Source organism: Nematolebias whitei, chromosome 21 (assembly GCF_014905685.2).
Source record: "Nematolebias whitei isolate Nwh7 chromosome 21, NemWhi1, whole genome shotgun sequence".
NCBI classification, from domain to species: domain Eukaryota; kingdom Metazoa; phylum Chordata; class Actinopteri; order Cyprinodontiformes; family Rivulidae; genus Nematolebias; species Nematolebias whitei.
In genome coordinates this window covers 9,844,612-9,870,478 of record NC_056518.1, presented here as the reverse complement: position 1 = coordinate 9,870,478, position 25,867 = coordinate 9,844,612, and the positions used below count along the sequence as shown (strand labels likewise).

General features: G+C 40.5%; 1 protein-coding gene across 1 annotated transcript in view; it reads left to right on the top strand.

Moving 5' to 3' along the window:
• Positions 1 to 3,799: 3,799 nt before the first annotated feature.
• Positions 3,800 to 25,867, top strand: part of stxbp6 (syntaxin binding protein 6 (amisyn)) — a 78,823-nt gene continuing 56,755 nt past the window's right edge. Inside the window, exons 1-2 of the mRNA XM_037695467.1 lie at positions 3,800 to 3,988; positions 16,218 to 16,398. Coding sequence (XP_037551395.1) covers positions 16,245 to 16,398 — 154 coding nt within the window. The 5' untranslated portion in view covers positions 3,800 to 3,988; positions 16,218 to 16,244. The remainder of the gene's footprint in view (positions 3,989 to 16,217; positions 16,399 to 25,867) is intronic.

The following is a 25,867-nucleotide window of genomic DNA, read 5'->3' as shown; positions in this document are numbered from 1 at the left end:
GATAGATAGATAGATAGATAGATAGATAGATAGATAGATAGATAGATAGATAGATAGATAGATAGATATAGACAGGTAAAATAAACTACTACTTTTACTAGTTTTTTCGCGGTTTTTCACTTACAATTCAGTTTATTTATATAGCACCAAATCACAACAAAGTCATCTTAGGGCACTTTACAGGAACATTCACATACATAAAAGCCAATTAGTAAAGTTCTCTATCTAAGAAGGCCAGCAGACAAGTTGAATCTTGGCTACCGTGATAAATGAGACACTACTGTACTTATCTTGCCTGTACTGGGTACATACCTGGTTCTTAACTGATATGTGCCTGTCTAAACCTGTTATTTACTAGGTATATGCCTGGTACTTACAAGGTATGAACCTGGTACATACCAGGTATATGCAGGTATAAACCTGGTACTTACTGTGCACTCAAAAAATATGTACTAGGTCCGTAAATGGTACATACATGGTACATACCTGGTACTTATCATTTGCATACTGTGTACCTACATGATACTTATCTCATACCCGCAGAGCATGTATAGCATATGTACTGGCTATACCTGGTACTTACAGGGTAAGTGCCTGGTACGTACAAGTTATCTAAACTTATTTGTTACATACCAGGTGCACACAGAATACTATAGTGTATGCGTTGTGTATGTACCTGATACTTATAGGGTATGTACTGACACATACAAGCAGCTGTGGTTGAGTGGTTAGAGCAGTTGTCCTCCAATGGGAGAGTTGGGGATTTGATTCCACCAGCAGTCACATGTTGAAGTGTCCCTGGGCAAGACACTGAACCCTTCATTCCCTCCGATGTGTGTCCCATCAGTGTATGAGTGTGATAAAGCACTGCTTAGTATTTGTACAGATATAGTAAAGTGCTGTATGGATGGATAAATGAGGACACATATTGTGTTGTAAAGCACTTTGAGTATCTTGATAATATAGAAATGTGCTATATACAGTAAGTGAAGTCCATTTACCATTTACATACTGTGTACAAACTGGGTACTTGCAAGTAAAAACCTGTTACTTACTGTGTACTTTTCAGGCACCTATCTGGTGCATACCAGGTGCATACCTGCTAGGTACTGGATATGTACCATGCTGTATTATGTATTGCTACCATCTTAAAAAAAAACTTGGTAATAACTAGAGTTTACATGTCTAAAAGCAAAAAAAAAAAAACAAAAAAAACAGAAGCACATAAAAACTGAACCCTCACTGGTAATGCTGCAATATCCATTCTGTCTAAAATAAAAGGCCATAAAAGGGAGTCTGATCTATAAGGAGAGGAATTACAGCACTGAGGGGGAATTTAGCTGACTCACATCCAGAAAACACAAAGATTGCATTGCCCCAAAATCTCACACACTTCTCTTCAGTGTGTATGAATTGCCATGTAGCCGATTGTGATATCTATAGAAACAAAATAATAAAAATGGTGTTTTAATCTGTTCTAAATATTGCTTTCTCCCAGGCTTCCATAAGTAAGCTGAGCTGGAAATTGTTCAGGCACATCTAAACATATGGTGGAAAACTACATTTATTGAGTTCAAGGGGAAAGTCTTGGTTCAGGTTTTATATTGGAAGATGCCAAAAATAATCAGAATTAGGTAGGAGCTACAGAGACATGGTGGTGAGGGCTTTCTTTAACACATTTATCACTTGTAATAATCCCATGAAGTGACAGTAATATAGGTCAAGTGACAAACCTCAGAGGTGACGAAGCTGAGCTGAGATGTAAGTATTTGTATGGTGACTTCGGATAATGAACTGTTTGGACACATTTCGGTTGGCCTACTATTATCACACACAATAAGTCACACAGACTGAGCTGATGTTTTATTTCGAGACCACTGAAGTCATACCAACATGACTCAAAGCATCTGTTGAGGTCATAACATCAGGCTTCACAGAACTCTCCAAACTTATCATTTGAAGATGCTAACGTCAGTCATTTTTGTTTGTCAGTCCTTAAGATGAAAATAATGTGGTCTAGCAATATGGTTTTAATCCTCATGGAAACCTGCAGAGGATGTGCCACATTTGAAGCTTGAGTAGCTTTAGACCATGGTGACCTACAGGAATGTTGTTGTGAGAGGAGCCAGTGGTCTGGAAAAAATGACTCCAAGAAGCAAAACACTGTGCTACTTCTTTGGGGCAGCGTTGTGAAAGTTGCTCGTGTTCACTAGTGTCAACTGCTCATTTTTGCTTCTCTTTAAAAATAAAGCAGCAACTGAGCTTTTTATCATTTCAAGTCACTGAAGAGCTGCATGTCGCCTGCTGCCATTCATGCCAGAGTTTTAAACTGAGAGCTGAAAATGTCTAACTCTGCCAATTTAACAGATATTGAGGTAAAATTTGGAGTCACAACGAGTCAGAGTCATCCTCATAATATACTCTGAGCTCTGCACGTTGAATGAGATCTTTTCTTAAATCTTGAGCTTTACCTGTTAAGATCAACCTTCTCATGAACCACGAGCTTGACTTTATTCAAACTCTGAGAAAGTACTATTTGGATGAACATCTTCGACTTCCACTGCTGATCGATGTTAGCCTACACAAAGATGTCCGTCTCTTAGTTTGCAGCAATGAGCTAAAATTAGGTGTGGTAGCAGCCAGGATGGAGCCACAACACATACTCTGAGTGATAACAAATTGTGTGAGATCTTTGTTTGAACATTTGGCAACGGTTCAAGTCAATACAATCTGCCTGTTAGCAAAATATCTCATGAACCGCTGACGGATTTTTTCTTCTTTCAGCTGTTCCCTTCTTCAGGGGTCACCACAGCGAAATAACTCACACAAAAACTTGACAATTATTTTTATGCCGGATGTTCTTCCTGACAACCACAGACACTGAGTCACCACAGCCCTCTGTGTGGAGCAGAGACATCTAGGGCATGCCGGGAAGTGGATGGTGGGGTTTGGGGGACCTTGCTCAGGGGCCCAGAGTGCGTCAAATGAGAGTGGAGGCAGGTCTGGGCGTTTCACGCACATTTTGATTCGGTCTGGGGAAGGGCGGCACGGTGGCACAACTGGTAGAGCTGATGCCTCTCAGCGAACAGGTTACCCTGGTTCAAATCCTGGTCCGGGGGCCTTTCTGGGTGGAGTTTGCATGTTCTCTCCATGCATGCGTAGGTTTTCTCCGTGTACTCCGGTTTCCTCCCACAAAAACATGCATGTTAGGTTGATTGGTAACTTTAAATTGTCCCTAGGTGTGAGTGAGAGAGTGAATGGTTTTTTGTCTCTGTGTGTCCCTGTGATGGATTGGAGACCTGTCCAGGTGTCCCCCGCCTCTCGCACAGTGATAGCTGGATATGGGCACCAGTGACTCACATGACCCAAAAAGGAAGAAGCGAGTAAAGATAATGAATGGATGGACGGTCTGGGGAGTCAAACAGGTGGCTTTCTGATCACAGGCTCACTTCTAACCTCTGCACCACCACTCCCCCATTGGATGGATTGTAATCATCATCATTACTGGACTACAGCCTAAACTTAGAGCTAAAGTTTGATGTGGAGGTAGCTGAGAGTCATCCTCATCTACTCTGAGCGCATGAGGTCATCATGACCATAATCTGTAACTTCAGCTGCACTTCACATGTTCACGCGCAGCATCCCGACCCTCCATGTTTAATAATCCCGGCATTTGGAAAATGTTCTTATTTTTCTCTTCTAACCGCAAAAGAGAGGCTCGAGAGGAGGAGGGAGCACAGAGGTGTGACGCTCCACGGGATTGGCTCGCGCGCGGACCTGCTACTGGTTACACACACGCGCGCGCGCGCGCACACAGAAGCAGGGGTGAGGAAAACTCTCCCCCGCCGCTCAGAGACCAACAGCGAGCACAGACGCGATGTCAGGCTCGACATGCTGCCGTTTAGCGTGAGGACACCGAGGGACAGCTGGAGACACCGAGCCGAGGACTGGAGGACCGCACGTGGGACAGACTCGCTCCAACACGTCGGTGAGTGACGCGGAGCCTCGTCTTCTTCTGACAGACCCATGAAAATGGTTTCCGTGTACTTCTTCAACTTTCTTTGATGTTTCCAACCGGGGAGTGGCCGAGGCGGTTTTCTTTTGAGCTCATCAACGCTTATTATTAAGTGCTGCAAACATGTGGTGGGTTTTTATTGAAACCACCAAGCTTTCAAAAATATTTCACCCAAGCCACCATCTTCTAATAAACTTTACTAAATTAATTTTGTTAATTAAAATGTTGTTTCGTTGAGTGACCTTGCTTTGGTCTTGTTTGATCTTGACCTTTGATCTTGTCTTGGTCTTGTTTGATCTTGACCTTTGATCTTGTTTGGTCTGTCGTTTCAAAGCGAAGCGACACAAATGCAGAAATTTCACGTTTAAGCTCAAAAAGTGCAAATATTGGAGGTAAATCCTGTTAAACTGGGTGTAGTCCAACACGAGCAGCACTGTGCTCCTCATCCTCAGTCTGAACCAGTTAAACTGATGGTTAATGAAAATGACCTGTTGGTGTTAATTAAAGCAGAGTCAGGTGTGTTGGAGCAGGGACAAACCCCTCTAAACAGAGAACATCACAGAATAAAGATACTTTTTCCTTTGTTGGACAGAATCTGCACGTATGCTTGTAACAATGGTCTATAATAAAATCAAATTGGTGCACAACATTAGACAAAGGCTGGTTTTTGCTACACAAATGCGCTTGTTCACTAAAGTCAAACTGCCTTGTAATGCAGACAACCTAATGAAATCATCTGTAACTAAATGAAGAAGCACATTTTATGTCTATAAGTAAAAAAAAGATAACTAAATGCTCACAATCAAAGCTTTAAATTCTTCAGAATACCACCCTGTATCCCAAAAGAGCAGCTCATATATGCGTGCGTCGTCGTGTCTGTGTGACAGGTTGGTATCAGGATATTTATGTCAGCTTTGAGACTTTCCAGTGCCATTTACCGACCTCCTCAACATGAAATATGGCTCCACTCTATTCAGAAGCCCAGGGTTTAATTCGCTCTGTCAAGTCGTGAAAGATAAGCTTATTTTCCATCATACTTCAGCGTCCATTTAGTCGGCACAAAATGAACTGTTGAGCGTCCCCCTCCCTGTGTGTCCATGACCTTAGCTCCTTTGCTTACTAAACATCTTTAGCTATATTTAATCACATTAATGGGTCAAATACTGGGAGGAAAAAGACAAAAAGTGGACTGTTTTTCTAACAAATTGACACAAATGGTTCAAGTCCCTGACTAAACTTAATCTCTGGGGCTGTAATTACTTCGACTGCATTATAGAAGAAATGATCCTTCGGCTGTGACGTTATATAAAAAACACTGTTTTGTGTTTCAGTTAAAAGCAAATTAGTAGCATAAAGACATGAGCTGGTTTATTCTGTTTTGTGCCTTTACTTCAGTTTTAGCTAATATTTGCTCTAATTAAAACAACAACAATCCATAAACCGTTTTGGTAGCTTCCAGATGCTTAATGCAGGTTCACATTTGTATTGTTAATGTATTACATCGTGGCCTCAGCACATAACAGAGTCATTGTGCTAATGATCTCTGCACTGTTTGAGATACCGGCTGGTAAGTGCACTACATTTGCTTTTCGACTGTTTACCCAGTATCCCTCAAATGCTTTATTGCTATTAGGTGGTGATTCATAAGGGAATAACTCATTTGAGGGCATTAATTGATGTATGGTTGACCTCTGACAATGCTCTATACCCTTCACCAGAAGAGCAAAGCTGGAAAATGATGGTTGCTTCCACGTTTTTCCTTTACGAGGAGGAAAACAAACTAAGGTTTTGTTCAGTGTGTTGCTTTAATGAAAAGCTGTTCTCCCCTGTAATTTATTCACAACATAAAATAGTCATCAGCACGTGAGTTATTTCCTTTTACTTTCTCATTTATCCTAGTTTAACACTCGATCGGATATTCTGTGCGTGTTGTGAAGGAAATAAACTGCAGCTCATATAAGAGGCATCAATCAGTGAGGCAAGCAGCAAAGAACAGTAAAGGATTTTAGAAGGATACTGATGCATGACAAAAATAATCTTAATCTGATCAAAGCATTTCAGGCAATCTTCCATGAGGAATATAGTACACACAAATTACAGCACAAGTATTACATTGAATAACGAGACACTGAAAGACTGAGTACACAGTAAGTACATCGTGGAAAACCACTCTTTGAATAACTTATGCCTTTGAATTATGGGCTACTTGCATGTTCTTAAGGACAAACAGCAATATGAAGTTATAACATAATTATTGGTGCTGTTACCTATTAACTATAATAGGGATAACTATATATTCAGTAACAGTCTTATGATCTGCAGAGCACTTTGACTTATATTAAATGAAAAGTGTTAAATGTTATTTATTAGCATTAGTCACCTGCGATGCTGTCTCACTTGTAGAGGCTTGTTCCAGGTTCCTATAGCTGCAGTGTGGGATCTTCTGCACTCCTGTGCATGAAGGACAGACTTTTTAAGATCAAAGTTTTTGTCTATCCATTGTGCCGTAACACTAATCATGCTAACGGGGCTAACACAACGTCTAAATGTCTGTGGTAAAACTCATCCGAGTGCTATCAGCTATTAGCTTCTCCATGATGTCGGAAATGGCGGCTTGTAACTTGGGTATGGCTACATCGGAAAAATATCTCTGACTGGGGACCATGTAGCGAGGTTCAACGTGATCCAAAAATCTTTGGAATCCAATATCCTCAACGGTAAAAAACGTCACACCGCCGACATTTTGAAAAATTTCTCTCTGCTGTGAGAGCAGGTAGGCGTGCGTGTGACGTCATCACGTTGTGCCGACGCTGCAGCGTCCTTGTCACTGGGTTGTCGTACAAAAACGTCTTTTTTATCTGCGAGTTATTTTGATGGAATGGCTGATGTACGATATTTAACTTTAATGCTAACATCGGCTGATACCGATACCATGCCGAATTATATCGTGCATCCCTAAACTATAACTTAGACTTAAACACTTTTCTGTATATTTTAGTTTTAATCTGTTTATTTTGCAGTGTTGCGATGTTGTAAATAGAACAACATTCATACGTTTGAACATTTTTGAACATACAGTCATATTTCATACAACAGCATATATGGCTTAATTTCTCATTCTATGAGCGGAAACGTTCACCGTCTGTTCACTTGATGTTTTATACCAGTCATTCAAAACGACTGGTATAAATGTTGAACGACATCGCTCTCTAAAGAGTCCGTTTCTGACAAAAGGTGCACTGTGGGAGTCGTCGTCTTCTCAAGGTCTTGTTTAGAGCCTTGCATCAATAAGAAAGACGTGGATGAAATGCTGCAGTTGAAGCAAAGTGTTTTATGTTTTTCATACATCTTCCAAAGTGCCCTGAGGAATGAAAGAACTGAATTTGTCTTTCAAAGTCTCTAAAGCCAGTCAGATACGAGTAGGAGGAGCAGATATGAACTGCTTGAAGTATACCAATTATTTATTCAATGGGTTATCCTCTGGATCGTTATGTTCTGTACTTTCTGAAGAAGCTGTTTAATAACTCGGATAAGTGTAGCGATGTTTAGTTTGCAGCACAACTGCAAGTAAAGTCTCCAGTGTTGCTTTCCCTCACGCTGTTTGCTGCTGGTTGACCCACAGTAATTCTCAGTATGAGTATTTGAACTTGCCAAGAAGGAAAAACAGGGAAAACACTATTGACACACTGGTTCACGGGATCAATGTGTTTACTGAAGCTTTTTTCAAGAGGGGTACTGTCACTGACTTCAGACCCATGTGCACAAGAATCATAACATGGACTGCGATCTAAATATTTGGAAAAACACAAATATTCTTATTGAATGTAGTTTTCTTTACAGGATCTTCAAGTAGTTTTATAGTATTTTTTTAACCACCAAGATGATAAACAAAGATAATTTAGTTTAGTTGTGTCAAATTAAAAGTACTTTTTAGGCTGCTTCCTCTTTACAAGAAGTCAAATATATATAGGCAAAATATTTATTTAACACTGAACGCCCTTCTTGACACAACCTGGGCTCAATCCTGCAGCCTCAGGATTACAAGACCACAGCACTGTCCACCGAGCTGCGCAGCCCCGGTGTCAGATTAAAAGTAAAATATTGAACATACTGGCTGGATAAAGAGTTCTTATTTTCATTCAGTGAAAGTTTTCCAATTCAAATAAGATATGCAAGAAACTGTTCTTCCCCATGGTTTCCAGAACGTTTCTAATTCACGTACCTAAATGTAATGCTAACATCTTTTAACGAGTGCTAAAAAACACGTCTATTTCCTGAAACATTTGAGTTTTCACACTCCAAAGCTAATTGTTCTAAGCTACTAGACCTAAGGGCAGTGGAGTTAATAGATTTTTGTACTGCATGTGTGCTTGGATAGATCCTTCTAGCGTGCTCCAGCTGCTGCTGTACCTTCGTAGAGAGCTGCTGTCTCACCAAAGGAAATTAAAGACACGATCAGTTCAGCACACCAGAATATCACCCATCTATCTTTTAGGTCCACTTCCACATCTTTTGCACAGGCTTGAGAGCAGACGGCGTTCATCCCTTCAGGCTAACTCAAAGACCACATCGAGTGTGGTCCCAGGAGAGCGCTAAGCACCGGCTGAACTGACTGAACACAAACACACCAAGACAGAGAATGCACAGCAACAGTGCTTGTTGCAGTACACAGCCTCAGCAAATGAAGTGTTCTGAGATGGGATTTGTGTGAAAATGGGGTGATAAGCACCTATTAGATCTATGTGCATTGTTTTCACTGCCACAGTAGCTGCTTGGCTACAACTGTTTGGTCCTGGAAATGTTGCATAAGTCTGTACAGAGTCGAAGCATAAGCTGTTCACTAGCTGTCTACATTTCACCGCTCGGAGGTTTCTGCCTCCTCCTCCTCTTTCTTTTCTTCCTCGTGTCCCCTGCTCCTTTACCTCTTTCCTCCTGTTATGCTTCATTGGGCCACCTGAGGCAGGATATGTGCTGGTGACAGCTCGAGGGGAGATGTTCTCATCCTTTCCATCTTAGCTGCGGGGTGGTGTAGAAGATGAAGAGTTGTTACGGATTAGGAATTCCACTGTGCTGACTTGCTGCAAGGCCAGCTAGTTTTCAGCAGTTAACCTTCATTTCTTTGGTTTCGTTATGCAGTGGTTACTGGTTACTGGCAGATCTATGACATATAAGCATCTGCAGTCGTTTGTGTCTTTACATATATCTCCTTTAACTCATAGCTCTCCTCAACATGGTAAAGTAAGGTATAAGAAATGATCATTTAACCTCTACTGGAGACAAAACGTGAACATATTTTTGCTGTCAAACACAAAGTGCTGCATTCAAAAGTCAGATCTGAGCTCAGATTATTGAAACACTTTGTAATACTTTGAATAATCATGTCTTTAGTTCTTCACTGATGCTGACCTACAACTAAACTGGTCTGTTTGTCCTGAACAGACGGCAGCTTGTAAAACTCAGTGTTCTCCTGCACTATTATTACTGTATGCTCTTGTTTGGACAGATTTGTCATTTATTGTAGGGTTCTTAGGGGTGAATTCAAAGCAATGCCTTTGAATTTATTTATTAATAATCCATTATATATTAATAGATTAATCTCAAACTTTCCTTCTTTTGATGCTGATGCCATTTTACTTTGTGGATAACTTAAACTCAGCTTTCTTTGATGCCAAAAATATAGTCGTACTTATAGCAAAGTACCACATTTAATGTAATAAGAGGCGAGATAATAAGCCCTCCTTCCTGTTTTATGAACGAGTTTAAGTCGTACTATTCTAAAAAACTACAAAACTGCTAGAATCATGTCACAACAGATAAAAACTTGTTGTTTTAATTAAAACTATAAGTTTTTCATATAGTTGTGCTCCTTTGTTTTTTATTTATTTTATTTTTTATGTTTTTTTTGTCTCTTTCATTATTTTGTGAAATGTAGTTATGACACCCTTTACGGGTTTGTATTTGTATATTGTTACTGTTGTTCTATATTGTGTTGTTAATAAAGTTGTAGAAAACAAAAACCTGATGGGCTTGTCAGCAGGTAAGGGGCGTTTACCTTCGGGACATATTGAGGTTGTCGATTGACCAGTTGCTGACACGCCTACTGGATTGATTGACAGGTCACACAGTGAAGGATCTGACTCGGTGAAAAAACAAACAAACAAACAAACAACAACAACAACAACAAATAACGAGTGCCAGCGCTGGGAGGAGGCGGCGGCCCAAATGCAGTGGAAGCGCAGCAGTCTCTCTGTGCAGCGCAGAGCTCCAAGTAAAGCCAGAGTCAGAGATTCTTTATCGTCATTCGCACCTCATGTGGTACATGTGGAGGAGCGAAATTATGTACGCAGGGTCCCAGTTACATCCAACAATAAAATGTATAAGAAAAACAGTAATAACATCTAAGATATGAACTAAGAAAAACATCAACTAAATATACACTAAGCACTAAGTGCAGTTTATTTCCTTCACAACACTGGTTCCACAGGCCTTTAAAAATGCAGTAGTCACTCCTTTAATCAAGAAACCTGGACTTGACCCCTCAGTGCACTCAAATTACAGACCAATCTCAAAGCTTCCCTTCTTGTCCAAAATCCTAGAAAAAATAGTTTTTACTCAGTTGAATCAATTTTTAACTGAGAACAAAATCTTTGAGGTCTTTCAGTCTGGTTTTAAGCAACTCCACAGCACAGAAACAGCTTTGGTTAGGGTTTGCAATGACATTTTAACTTCAAACGATTCTGGTCACTATGTGGTACTTGTACTCCTTGATCTTACTGCTGCTTTTGACACCGTCGACCACAGTATCCTCATCTCACGGCTCGAACACTGGGTTGGGATTACAGGAGCTGCTTTAGACTGGTTCCGTTCTTACCTCTCTGACAGGACTTTTTGTGTCAAGGTTGGTGAAAGTCTGTCCACTTCGGTCCCTCTTTCCTGCGGGGTCCCACAGGGCTCGATCCTTGGACCCCTTCTCTTCTCGCTCTATCTGCTCCCACTGGGATCCATCTTAAGAAAACATGCCATCTCATTCCATTGTTATGCCGATGACTGCCAGATCTACCTGCCACTGAAACCAGCCAGTGCTCGTTCCATCCACCCTCTCCTCAAATGTCTAGATGACATTAAGGCATGGATGACTTCAAATTTTCTCAGTTTTAACGACCAGAAAACTGAAGTCATCGTCTTTAGTCCTAGCTCAGCTGCCTCCTCAGATCCTGCAAACCTGGACTCACTTCAGCCCTATCTCAAGCACACTGTTAGAAATCTCGGGGTGGTCTTTGACTCGGATTTCAAGTTTGACAAACAGATCAGTTCAGTTCTGCAGAAAAGTTTTTTCCAACTGCGGCAGGTAGCTAAGCTCAAGCCAGTGTTATCCAGACCCAACCTTGAAACATTAGTCCATGCCTTCATCACAACCCGCCTGGACTATTGTAACTCACTTTATGCTGGGGTCAGTCAGGCGTCCATTTCACGTCTCCAGCTCGTCCAAAATGCAGCTGCTCGGCTTTTAACTGGTACACGTAGGTCTGAGCACATCACACCTGTTCTGTCCTCCCTTCACTGGCTTCCTGTGCGATCCAGAATCGACTTCAAGATTCTCCTCCTGACATATAGGTGCCTAAATGGCCTCGCACCCCTCTACCTCTCCGAGCTCCTGGAACCATATGTTCCGTCTCGGGCCCTGAGATCATCGGACCAGCTTCTTTTGGTCGTTCCAAAATCACGCCTGAAGCTCCGAGGGGATCGAGCTTTTTCAGTCAGAGGTCCCAACCTGTGGAACAACCTGCCCCTCAACATCAGGCAGGCCTCCTCCCTCCTGATGTTCAAATCCCTCCTTAAAACGCACCTGTTTGCTCTGGCGTTTAATACTGTGTGAGTTAGTTTATTTTGTTCTGTGTTACCGCATTTTAAATTCTGTTGTTTTATGATTGACGTTTATTTTTACTGCTTGTTTTTCCTTAGTGTGATCATTAGTGTGTGTTATTGCTCCAGTAATTTTAATTCTGTATGATGTTTTTGTTTTGCTGCCTATGTTTTGCTACATTTCTGTTAAGCACTTTGATAACAGTTTATCTGTTTTAAATTGTGCTCTACAAATAAAGATGACTTGACTTGACTTGACTAATAACATAAAAACATTGAACATCAGCACAAACATGAACATGAGTCTGTGAGCAGATGTGCACGCATGAACACATCAACATTGAAACAGATCAGCAGCAACATGATGTTGTTTTTCACAGTGATTATTCTGGTTAGAGATTCATGAGTCTAACAGCCTCAGGGTAGAAGCTGTTCCTCAGTCTAGTGGTTCTACACTTAATGCTCCTCAACCTCCTTCCTGAGGGGAGTGGTGCAAAAAGTGTGTGTGCTGGGTGAGTGGGGTCCTTCATGATGCAGGTGGCCCTCTTCCTGCATCTGGAGGTGTAGATGTCTGTGATGGTGGGGAGGCTGATTCCAACAGATTTCTGTGCAGCCTTCACCACTCTCTGCAAAGCTTTTCTTTCTGCAGCTGTGCAGCCTCCATGCCACACATTGATGCTGGAGCACAGGATGCTCTCCACTGCACACCTGTAGAAGGAGGTGAGGACTGAGCTTCCCAGACCAGCTCGCCTCAGCCGTCTGAGGAAGTAGAGTCTCTGATGAGCTTTCTTGATCAGGCTGGTGGTGTTGTTGCTCCAGCTGAGGTTGTCATTCATGTGCACACCCAAGTACTTGTAGCTGGAGACCACTTCCACCGCAGATCCTCTTATGTTCAGGGGGGTGTAGATGTTTTTGTTCCTTCTGAAGTCCACAATCATCTCTTTTGTCTTCTTCACATTGATGTGAAGGTTATTCTCTTTGCACCAGCTCTCCAGGTGTTCCACATCTTGCCTGTAGTTGGACTCATCATTGTTTGTGATGCATCCCACCACCGCTGTATCATCTGCAAACTTTACAATGTGACAGCCTGGATGGGTAGCTGCACAATCATACGTGAGCAGAGTGAACAGAAGGGGGCTCAACACACATCCCTGAGGAGAGCCAGTGCTGAGGGTTATGGTGGAGGAGGAGAAGTTGTGGATACTCACTAACTGTGGTCTGTTTAAGAAGTCTAGGACCCAGTTGCAAATGGAGGGGCTTAGTCCTAGTGTGGATAGTTTGTCCATCAGGGTTTGGGGGATCATGGTGTTGAAGGCGGATGTGAAGTCCACAAAGAGCATACGAACGTAAGAGTTTTTCTGCTCCAGGTGGTTGAGTGCAGTGTGGACCACAGAGGAGATTGCATCCTCTGTTGATCGGTTCTCACGGTATGCATACTGATGAGGGTCCTCGTTGATGTTGATGTTTGTTTTGATGTGAGTCATGACCAGTCTTTCAAAGCATTTAGCGACTATCGGGGTGAGGGCCACTGGCCGATAATCATTCAGACCATTCACTGTAGAGCTTTTTGGGACTGGGATGATGGTGGCAGTCTTCAGGCAGGTGGGAACTGTCTCCAGGGTAAGTGAGGTGTTAAATGTGTCTGCCAGCACCTCACAGAGCTGATCAGCACATTCCTTCAACACTTTTCCGGGGATGTTGTCTGGGCCAGTTGCTTTGTGCGGATTAATCCTCCTGAAGGTACTCCTTACTTCTGCTGAGGTCACGCTGAGATGCTCTTCATCCGGTGGTGAAGTGAGTCTGGTGCTGGGTGGTCTGTTCGGGTCTTCAAAGCGTGCATAGAACTTGTTGAGGGCATCAGGCAGAGATGGGTTTTGGGGCATTGTTCACTCCTTCAGGAGCAGGAGAAAGCAGGAGATAAAGCAGGAGATAACCAGATATTTTGTTTGTGCCCTCACTGCCATGGGCCCCTTAGAGATCGTGGGCCCCTGGGCACTTGCCCAGTTGCCCATATGGTTAATCCGGCCTTGGTGGTTGGGAGTCTCTGTGTTTAAATGTGTGCGGCTCAGACAATGATTAGTTTCATTAGCCCCGTGGGGGCAGTTGAGTCTGAAAAACCCACTTCTTTATGACTATGACCAGCACTTGCAGATAGTAGCCAAGTAAGCACATCGTTCCCTGACAGCGTTGGATATATTGCTGAGTCTCTTATGTGTTCCCATTCTGTAAGAAATAAATTCAGTAGTGGACGTTAAAACAGAAACAAGATTACTGTTCTGTATCAGTGAGACTTACTGGTAATCTAAATAGCTTCAGCTGGAGTCATTGCGTCTCTGTGAGTGGCAGTGCTTCCAAGCAGAACATAGGCCAAACCAAACATTATGGAATGTGATGTCTGCAGAACAAAAATGCTGCTGGGAGATGATGAGCGAACCTTTTACTCCCCGTCGGTGCTTTAAGATCCTGAACACAGCAGTGAAACTGATACACATTCAGATGAACTGTCGTGTCAGTTTTACTAACAAATCTTTGTCAGAAATACTTTATTTTTCCCCTTTACTGTGGGAGTAAAGAAACTCCTTTGATGGTTTTCAGCAAGGTGCCTGGCTGATCTCTCAGCTGTTTCAGACTCTGTTAGTTAAATTTATACGAGTTGTGTGACTGTGTGTGATGTCAGACTAACGCAGACCTTTTGTGTCCTTTTGTTGCTGTAAAATATTAGTGACTCTGATCAATATCCTGTAAATAAATAACAAGTGGCTCTTGTTTATATTGTTAAAACCCTAATTATTCTAGCTTATCAAGTACCATACTTTCTGCCGTATAAGTTGCATCAGTCCAAATATTTCCAATAATTAATAAGTTGCTTTGCCGCACAAGTCGCATCTATTATGCGTCACCGCTGACCACCCAGAAAACATGGGCCGGTGTTGTGCCAAAGATCCCGCATCTGCCGAATGGCGGCTGCGGGTGCGTGCTCAGGAAGTCGTTGATCAGAATTTAACAAGATTAACACTAAAAACAATTATTTGTTTGCTCAACATTATAGCAAAGTTGTGTCTCAGTTTATCGTTTCCTTAATAAATGCTCTTTGACGGTCAAATTAGATGTATTTCAAAAATTTTTGCTGCCTCGGTGCTCCAGGAGCACGCAGAAGGAGGAAATCAGGCAGGAGGAACACTGAGCATTTCTTCAAAATTTAACAAGATAAGCACCTAAAACAATTATTTGTTTACTTGACATTATAGTGAAGGTGTGTCTCAGTTGAACTTGTACTTAATAAATGCACTTTATTGATCAAATCAGTTGCATTTCGTCGAGGCGGTGCAGCGAAATGAAGCTGATTGGACGGTTGCTCCAGGCATAATCCCGGAACTGGGAGAAGGTGGCAGGCTATGGAGAGCCGATTGTGTCATTAATAGCCACTTTTACCTATTAAATGACGCTGGTGAAGATTCTCAGTCATCCAGGACATGGTAAATAAATAAAAAAAAGTTATTAACAAAACAATTGGACTGTATTTGTAACTTTTTAAAGCAAAATGTCTTCAGTTACGAATAAAGTCCAGTTGTTTTGTTAATAACCTTTTTTTAACCTATTACATGACACAACGGCATGCCATATTACTCAAGTACCATCTAGCGGCTGAAAATGCTAAATATTTTCAATGTCAGAATGAATGATAACAGTCATATCGCAGCCAAAAATTGGTTTATAAATATGGGAAAAAATATAAATAAGTCACTTTGGTGTATAAGTTGCAGGGTATGCAAATTATGCAAAAAAACTGTGACTAATATGCCAGAAAATATGGTAAATACTTGTGTACAACAGGCTGTGAAATACAAATTGTAGAGGAAAAAAAAAAATTATAAACTGTCCAGAATCTCCACTGAACTTTCATGTCAGTTTTACTAACAAATCTTTGCCAGAAATACTTCAATTATTTTCTCTTGTTGCACAAAGGGTTGGACTCGAGCTGGAGCTGATTAGATTGTGAATATTAGAGGTCGAGCTCACCTTGACCTGGTGTCCATCACACTCTTGTGCCTTTTAAGATAGCAAAACTACCGCAATGGAGTTTCACTCCATCTGGTACACATTTCCTTTTAGACTGAAGCATGGAAAAAGTCACACAACACAAAAATAGCCATAACTTAAATCATTTGCCAATTATAATGTGAAGAATTATAACAGGAAGAATTGATCACATGTTATATTTAAACTGTTCCGAGTCCAAGTTGAAAGTACAGATGGCCTTAATGGCTGATATATGTGTTTAATTGTGATGCACTAATTTTACTTATTGACTGTTTGTGTTTGCGTTCTTCCTCTTCAGGAACGTTTTGTCCGGTCTGCATCAGAGATGAGTGCCAAGTCGGTCATCAACAAGGAGCTCTTCACGCCTCATGATGAGAGGATGCTCGTTGCTGTACAGGTGAAGCGCAGGACCAAGAAGAAGATACCTTTTCTGGCGACAGGTGGTCAAGGAGATTACACGACTTTCATCTGCCTCTCAGGTAAGACAAAAAAGAATGTTTTTTTAGTTTCCATTAATTTAGTTTTATTAATCTGTTTGTGTATTCAGTCTAAGAAAACCAAAACAAATGTGATCAGTCTGCCATTCTTTCTCTCACGGAGCGTGCTGCCAACATGATGTCATGTCCTCTTCATGTCATGCGAGTCTCTTTTTGGTAATCACAAATCAAACAGGTGGTTCAGTGTTTCATCAATGTGTTCACACACAACATGGCGGTGTTAGTCAAAATGAGCTCAGTGAACATGTGACTGTTTATGCAGCAGTTTGACTTGAATGTTCTCATCTGTTTAATTTGCATGTTTGTTATGAAAGATTGGCTGATGTGTTGCTTATTAATTGAATCTAAAATATTTTAATTCGGGAAACACTGAGAGCCTGTTAATTTCAGTGCCAGCAGGATTCTGAATTTGCCACTTTAATGTAATTTAATTTAATTTGAAGATTGTCTTGTTGTAGAGCTGCTCCACACTTGGTTTCGGTGTGTGCACCCCCCCAACACACACACACGCACACACACACACACACACACACACACACACACACACACACGCACACACACACACACACACACACACACACTGGTATCTATAACCTTTCATGTTGTTTTTATGCTCATTTTAACACATCAAAATGTTTGACTTTAAAACTTGTTTACTGATATGACAAACAATGAAATATGCAGCAAGATAAAAAAAACATCCAGATGACCTGACTGAACTTTGTTTGTTTATGCAGCAATATTTTATTTATTTATTATTTTGTTCACACTGCAAAAAAGTGGCCCATATTTGACTTTTTGAGCCCTTAGGTAACTCTTATCTGATTTTTATTACAACAGTCTGAACATGACAAATTAGATTTTATTTTTTATTTAATTTACTAAGACCACTTTTATACGTGACCCTAAATCAGATACAAATGTGCTGTTTTTTTTTTAACGCAACCTCAGTCTGAACAGTCATGTTGCATTTCATTTTACTTTACATCATTGAAATATGTAAACATCAAAATTTTGCACCAGAATAGGCAAGAAACAGCAAGTTAAAATGTACACATTATATGCAACAAGTATGGCAGAAAATAATTTAGTTTGCTCCAAATTCACACTAACTTGATAATCGATCCACACACACTGACATGTGGAGGATCCATATTTACTTTAGTAAACGCAGCATGCACATCATCTCATCACACTTTGCTTGCTGGTCACATCAGGGTCAGTGACCGTTACCACATGAATCTGAGGTTATATTTAAATTCTGAAGTGCACAAGTACACAAAATATCAGATCTTAGCAGACTTACAGTTGAGAATTTAGACCTTGAGTGTGAACATAACCAATTGTTCATTGCAATTACAAGAAAATTAATTGCTTCCATTTCTGAAGAAGGAACAAACATTTCTAGCTCACAAAAATTACAACATATCCAAGTGACAAGTGAAACAAAAACACACATTTTTGCTGGCCAAGCTGGTTTATCTTCCTCTTGAAGGCAGTGGTTGGGTTGGCAACATTTCTTTTTTTATTACAGCCATGTGTAATAAAAGCTGTTTCACTGCGTTCTGATGGCAATTAATGAAACCCCAACTTTACATTATATAAAGTTGTATTCAGCAGCATAAAAAATGCAATTGAGTTAAGTTTATTTATAAAGCACCAAATCACAACAGAAGTCATCTCAGGGCACTGAACAGAAACATTCATAATTAAAAATAATAATTTAACATTATTTATCTGAGGAGCAGCTTAGAGTTTAACTCCATCCCAGAACTCTCATCTTGAGCATGAAGGCGACTGTGGAAAGGAAAAACTCCCCATGAGGAGGAAACCTTTAACAGAACCAGGCTCAGGACAAGAGGACCATCTGCTTCTACAGGATGGGTTTGGTAGGAACAGATACACAATGGCAGGTCAAGAATCACATGTTAAGATAGAAATAGTATCAAATGAAAACTATTCAATTTTAATCCAAAAAAGTTCAATCTGGTCCTCTGGACATTCAAAAAAAACAAAAGCCTGTGGCAGCGTAACAAGCCAACCCTAACTATAAAGCTGCCGTTCTTGCAGTACTAACCCATTTCCTGATGAGACGAACTAAAAACCCTGAACAGTTGATAAGCCATTTTAAAGATTCTGCTCTTTGGTTGTCATTTGAATCATCCGATGCGTAGAAGTGGATGTTGCACAGTGCTGTAAAACAAATCAAGTTAGTGCGCCACCAAACTGCTCAGATTTATTGATCTTTTAAAGCGATGAGTCTCTCAGCTTTTCCATTTAAGAATCTCCTGACTCAGCTAAGGTTTTGTAACGCATGTGATATAACAATTGTGTAGACAAAGACTGGTATGTAGTTCACTTTGTTTTGTGGCTCCATAAAACTATGTTCTAACTATAAAACAAGTATTTCTGTGTGTAATGTATATTAAAACAAGTCGCAGCGATACAATGCGACTGTGTATGACAGTGGGGGATGGGGTCTCTGACAGTCTCGTGGTTACAGTGGCAGATAGTCGAGGCCTGAGGGCCTTGCAGTGGCTGAATTATGTAATCTGTGGGGTGTCATTACTAAAGGAAGCCTACAGTGTGAGGAGCTGAACTGGAGAGACAACAGCAGGCGCTTCGCCTCGAGCTGAGCGGGATGCCAGGATGAAACACCAGGACGTCAGTTCTCCTCTAATTCCTGGGTCAAAGCTAAAGGACTCTCATAAGATGTGTCTGAATATGAGAAGTCTGGAATAATTTCAACTAATCTGAAGGTCTTGTAGTAGCAGTTTTTTAAAATAGCCTCTTTTTCATAACGAAACACTTCTTCATACATGTAATACAGATGTTATGCAACTGCCTCGGTGACTACAGCTCTCAGTTTAAGCTCTTTTTCAGTGTGGGTGACGGTGAATCTTTGAATTGTCTGCTTTGTTGAATGCGTGGTTGTTTGTCTTCAGTGAGAGCAGCATTCATCAGTTAAACAAACAGAAAAGCCTGGACAGCTGCCACTTGGAGAGCGGCACACGTCTTGTGTCAGAGTAACATGTGGCTTCTAGAAAAAAATCAAGGCTGGTTCAGCTGACTTAGTGAACTGGATGAAAGCTTGGGAACGAGTCTCGGTGGCAACTGAGACTGATTAGGTCTTTGAATTCCCTGCATTAGTGAACTGAGCTGCACTCAAGGTCTCTTTGGTGCTCAAGATTTAACAGAAGCATCTGAGTTTAATTAAACAAGACTGTTTTATTTTTGTGCTTGTTTTAATCTGTTTGGTGTGTTTTGACCAAACTGGTGCACTTTGTTAAAGTTTGCTCAGATAGTTACATTCAGCCAGAAGCCAACATTTCACTTTCTTATCAAGGATTATTTGTGCTGTGACTTGTATGTGAACAAAACTATGACTTCTTGAAATTCCAGCTATATTTGTTACAATGTAAAGCTTGATTAAAGATTTTTTTTTTCCCTTTCTTTTCTTGCTGATGATGCAAAACATTAACTATCATCAATAAGTCAGGGCGTATTATTTCCTTCCTCTGTCAATATTTAAATCCTAGCTCTTCACGACCACAAAGAAAAAGCAACCGCACGGTCAATTTATTGTTGTTTGTGGGCGGCTGTGGCTGAGCGGTTAGAGCAGTCGTCCTCCTATGCAGGAGTTGGGGGTTCAGTTCCACCAGCAGTCACATGCTGAAGTGTCCCTGGGCAAGACACTGAACCCCTCATAGCCTCTGATGTGTGTCCCATCAGTGTTTGAATGTGATAAAACTCTGATTAGTCTCTTTAGAATGATTTGTTCAATTAGCTTTGTAGAGAGAGATCTAGTATAGAGCTGTATGAATGGGTAAATGAGGCACAGATTGTTGTAAAGTGCTTTGAATGTCTTAATAAGATAGAAAGGTGCTATATAAGTACAGTCCATTTACCATGTACAGACACTTTTGAAAAATATCAAAGTTAATGCATCGTATTACATTACATTATTATTGTTTAGCATGTATCATAGATTCTTGTATACTGTTTCTTTTTTGTACTTTATATTTTTGCTATTTTTGGGTGTAACTAGTACATAATTTTGTTCCACCTCATGTACCACATGTGATGAGAATGACAATAAAGAACCTTGAAAGTTCATGCTCAATAATCCTGGTAGAAAAATCCAACAAAGTTAAGTCAGGTCCTCTGGACGAATTATTTTTGTTGAAACGTTTCATCTTTCATCCAAAAGACTTCATCAGTCTGAGGAGCCTCAACACTCTCAGTCTTATAAATAGCACCTTCTCATAGTGGGTCAACAGTATGATGGTGCTCAGATGGTTTCTGGAGTCTGTCCTCTCCCCCGCTGACTCATTTGAGGCAGCCATGGCCAAAGTGCGTCAAAATATCAAAGTTCAACTGGTTGACCCACAATGTGAAGGTGTTATTTATAAGACTGAGTTTGTTGTGGCTCCTCAGACTGATGAAGTCCTTTGGATGAAAGATGAAACGGTTCAACAAAAAGAAACCGTCCAGAGGACCTGACTTAACTTTGTTGGAATTTTGCAAATTGTTTGAGTTATAGGTAAAAAAAAAATCTCCATAATTGAACACTCCTCATACTTTGCTTTGTGCTGAGATTTCAAAGATGTGTTTGATCCTAAACACACATTCGTCTGCACAGAAACACATGTTAACACCTTAATAAACAACCTCAGGGGTCTTGATGACATACGGGTATGCTGGAGCAATGCCAGAATCATAGACCAGATCAGTCTGTGAGATTTCTCTTTGATCACTGGGCTTCATGTGGCTCCTTCATAGCTGGACCTTCTGGCTCAAACACTGGACTGCCTTCACAATGTTTATCAGGAGAGATGTGAGGCCAGTTTAGACACTGGGAGGGTTCACTGGAGGTAGCCTCTTAGTCTGTGTAGTTTTTCTTTTCATTTGTCTGATCTGGAAAGAAAACACATTTTTGCTTTTCTTTCCAACCCACCCAGTTTTCATAATCTTTCTTTCTAACCCATTTGTTATGTGTGTTCTGTACATATAACTATTACACATTAAGCTTTGGGGGTATTAAAGTAAACCAGAAACAACATTCTGATTTTGAAATCATACTGTCTAAACTTCTTGTACAACTTGACTAAACATTTTATTAAAGCCTTGGAGTCCATAGACTAACAAAGCACTTTAAGCCAAGGGACTCGTTCTGGCTGTCCCATAGTTATTTGTAAAAGGACAGGGGCAGCATGGGGGTGTGAAGCCAACCTGCCACTGATGTAAAATAGAAACAGTGCCGTATCAGTCATCTAAAAGAGAAACTGGTTTCATGAGTTGACAGCGTGAACTGCTGACAGAAGGCCTGTACAACTAGGTTGAATTGAAAATGTCTGACACATCTAAGGCAGTGTCCCACATGCATTTTACGTGAATTATTTCACACCAACCACATCTAGTTTTAACCCATGCTTCTTTTGATTCTGCAATGCTGGCTTTACTATTAAGTGTCCAAATCTGTGCAGGATGAGGGCACCTCGCTTGGTGATTTATGAAGTTAGCATTTGGCTGCTACATTAGAGAATGTTTTGTGAAAGAGCCTCATGTGGGCAAGTATATGCATACAAGGTTATTAATTCAGTTCAGTTTATTTATATAGCACCAAATCACAACAAAGTTGTCTCAGGGCATTTACAGGAACATTCACATACATAAAAAACAATTAGTAAAGTTCTCTATCTAAGGAAGCAGCAGACAAGTTGAATCTTCACCAAGCACAGTGGCAACAGTGGAAAGGAAAACTCCCTTTTAACAGGAAGAAACCTCCAGCAGAACCAGGCTCAGGACAAGCGGCCATCTGCTTTGACCGGCTGGTTGAGAGGACGGGAAGGAGAGACAGACGAACACAGAATGGTAGGTCCAGGTATAGGTCCAGGTCCAGATATAGGTCCAGGTCCAGGTCCAGGTATAGGTCCAGGTCCAGGTCCAGGTATAGGTCCAGGTGTACCTGAAATACAAAAAAACCACATGTTAAGGATAGAAAAAATAATTACAAATACAAAACAGGTTGAGCAGAGTAAGTAAAGACAGTAGCAGAGTGAAAATTGTGTTCAGTTTGTCCTCCAGCAGTCTAAGCCTATAGCAGCATAACTAAGGGACAACTCAGGAAACCCAAGCCAACACAAGCTAACTATAGGATTTATCAAAAAGGAAAGTCTTAATCCCAGTCTTAAAACTGGATAATGTGTCAGCCTCACAGACAGAAACTGGAAGTTGGTTCAACAAGAGAGGAGCCTGATAACTGAAAGATCTGCCTCTCATTCTGTTTTTAGAAACTTTAGGAACCACAAGTAAACCTGCAGTCTGAGAGCGAAGTGCTCTGTTAGGAAAATATAGAACAGTAAGATCTGTATTATAAGATGATGCTAGGTTGTTGAGAGCTTTGTAGGTTAGAAGTAAGATTTTGAATTCTATTCTGGACTTGACAGGGAGCCAATGGAGAGAAACTAAAACTGGAGAAATATGATCTCTCTTATCAACTTTCATTAAAACTCTGGCAGCAGCATTTTGGATCAACTGAAGACGTTTTAACGAAGTATTTGAACACTCAGATAATAAACCATTGCAATAGTCCAGTCTAGACGTGACAAATGCATGGACCAGTTTTTCTGCATCAGTTTTAGATAAGATGTTTCTAATCTTAGTGATATTACGCAGGAGGAAGAAGGAATAGTAACATTTTTAATGTGGGGGATAAAAGACATGTCCTGATCAAAATTAACACCAAAATTTTTAAATTTAGAATTGGAGGTCAAATTAATGCCATCCAGAGAAAGTGAAAGACTGAAAATTTTAAATTATTACTAAGAATCAGCAATTTGGGCTTAAACATTTATCACAATATGATCTGGTATTTATTAAGATAATGATAAACGCCCCCAAATGTTTTCAGCATTTGGCTTTAAATATATAGTTGCATTCTGTCTTGAGCCTCAAACTTAAATAATAGCTAAAATATATCTCATGGTGAGGTTTTTTTTTATTTACTATATCAATTACATTAAACTTAACAACAATACTTCACAACTCTTATTAAAAATTTGACAGTATGTTTATTTAACAACAGCTGTTGATAACTTGGTGGTCAGTGCCGCAGACTTGTAATCCTGAGGTTGTGGGTTCAAACCCAGGTCGCGTCAGGTAGGGCATGCGGCGTAAAACAAAATTGCCAAATCTTTCACGCGAGTTCGCTGAAGAAGAGAACAGCTGAAAGACTACTTACTATATTTATTTTATGACAATTTTTGTGAAAATAAAAAATATATTGACAAGAATGGATTTTTTTGGACATAAAAAAAAAACCAGAGTGCTGTTCCACTGCATTCATCGGAGAACCCTCACTCCTCCACATGTTCTGACATCTCATTAAAAGGAATTGAAACTGCAGAATTCATAAAATGTAGTTTTAAAATGTTCAAATAGCAGAATGACTAATTACAAGCATGCATATTTTTTATGGTCTGTCATAAACAAGATAAAGACCATCCCTAATACGTAAGGAGAGCATATTTATGCTGACATGTTTTGTGGGTTGCTTTATGAGATTGATTTTAAACATGAGCCGCTATCTGTGAAACATATCTTCGTTAAACTGAACTGAGGAACAGTGTAAAGCAAAACATGTTCCCATGAACTTATAAAACTTTAAATCATTGAGTTCAAACAAGGGTTCCATGCAACTTAGTCTCTGTTACATGTTCCACATTAGGGGCTTATTGGGGACCATAAGGGACTGGTTTAGTCCTCAAAACCATTAATCTTGTAACAACACTGACCATGTTGCTTCTGTTTTGAACTTGGGGTGTACTATCATGGAAATTGTTGCCCTTGGTAATGTTGCAAAGTTGTAGTGACTGAAATTGGCTCAGGAAGGAGGGAAATAGTTCATTCATAAATATACATGGCACTTTGAGATCAACTACATCTGTGTACCAGTATTTCTTTAAAGAGGTGTAGCTCTGGTTTGTATTTTTTTCTTGTTCAAGAGCAGACAGTGATAGCTTTTTAAGAGTTGATATGTAGTAGGTTGAAAAAAACCAACCCAAATGATCAGGACTGCTTCAACATACATCATCGTAATATATGAATGTCTGCAGAAATTTTCATTTACGCTTTATTTATCCAGGTAGTCTCATTGAGTCACGAGAACTCATTTTCAAGAGAGACCTGTTTAGGGAGCAGATGGTGGGGTTAAATAAATAAATAGAATCTCATTCATTCTACTCTCCCCTATGGGACTTCAGCTAGCTGTCATGGATTCAGCGTGCTCAGATACTTCTTTGTCTGGGAACTGTGTCCTCTGCTGTGGTAGTCATACAAGGCCTTTCATAATCACAAAGTTTGTTTTCTCAGTCATCCAGGTATATAACAACAAAAAAGGTTGAATCATGTCATCTGGACTTCGTTTTTTTGTTAAAAAGAAACGTTTCGCCCCTTATCCAAGAGGCTTCGTCAGTCTGAGGCCTAGCCATCTGGTATTACCCAGAAGCCACCCTGACTCTTGTGTTTCAAGCCTGCCTCAGATACCCCTGAAGTCTGGCCTTTCATAATGTTCTCTAAGCCGTAGTGTTGGAACATAGTTTCATTTTACTGAGTTTCAGTGTGGACAAAATGTGTGATGGAAGCACAGTGATATGCAGTCAGTTGGCCTTGGTCTTTATCTCTGTCATACACTCAAACAGTTCTCTCACACACATGCACACAGACACACACACAGCAGGTGGAGTTGACAGATGAAAGTCTCAGGTCCTCTGCTAGTAGGCCTGCGAGGTCAGTGGGGTTATGCATAGTTACACACACTCCTGTAGATTTAGGAAGCCTGCTAGATCAAGCCTACAGAAAGTTCCTGTGCTAGGATTGTATGTGTGTGATAGAAAATCAATGCTTTCTTCAGAGGGTCTTTGACTCTCTTCATAATACTGGTTTGTACACATTCTCCATAAGCTCATCGTCCTTGTTGAGACTGAACTCTTATTTGCCTTCTATCAAAGTAGCATTTCACACAACACTTGAATGTGGGAAGTTTTTGTTCTTCGATCCCCCTGTAGGTGACGGGTTATACTACCACTGTCATACAAACAAATCACTGTAGGTAGGTGTCGCTACCTGAGAAAATGAACACTGCAACACAACAGGAATGCTCTAGAAGAAGTTGTTAAGGAAGTCTAACGAAAGTTAAGTCAGGTCCTCTGGATGGATTAAAAAACATTGTCAAAACGTTTCATATTTTATCCAAAGGACTTCGTCAGTCTGATGAAGCAATACTGATACAGTAGCCCCTCGTTTATCACAGGGGATCTGTACCCTGAAGCCCCGCGGTAAGTGAAAAACTGTGAAGTAGGGATAGTAGACACCTACCTACCTACCTACCTACCTACCTACCTACCTACCTACCTACCTACCTACCTACCTACCTACCTACCTACCTACC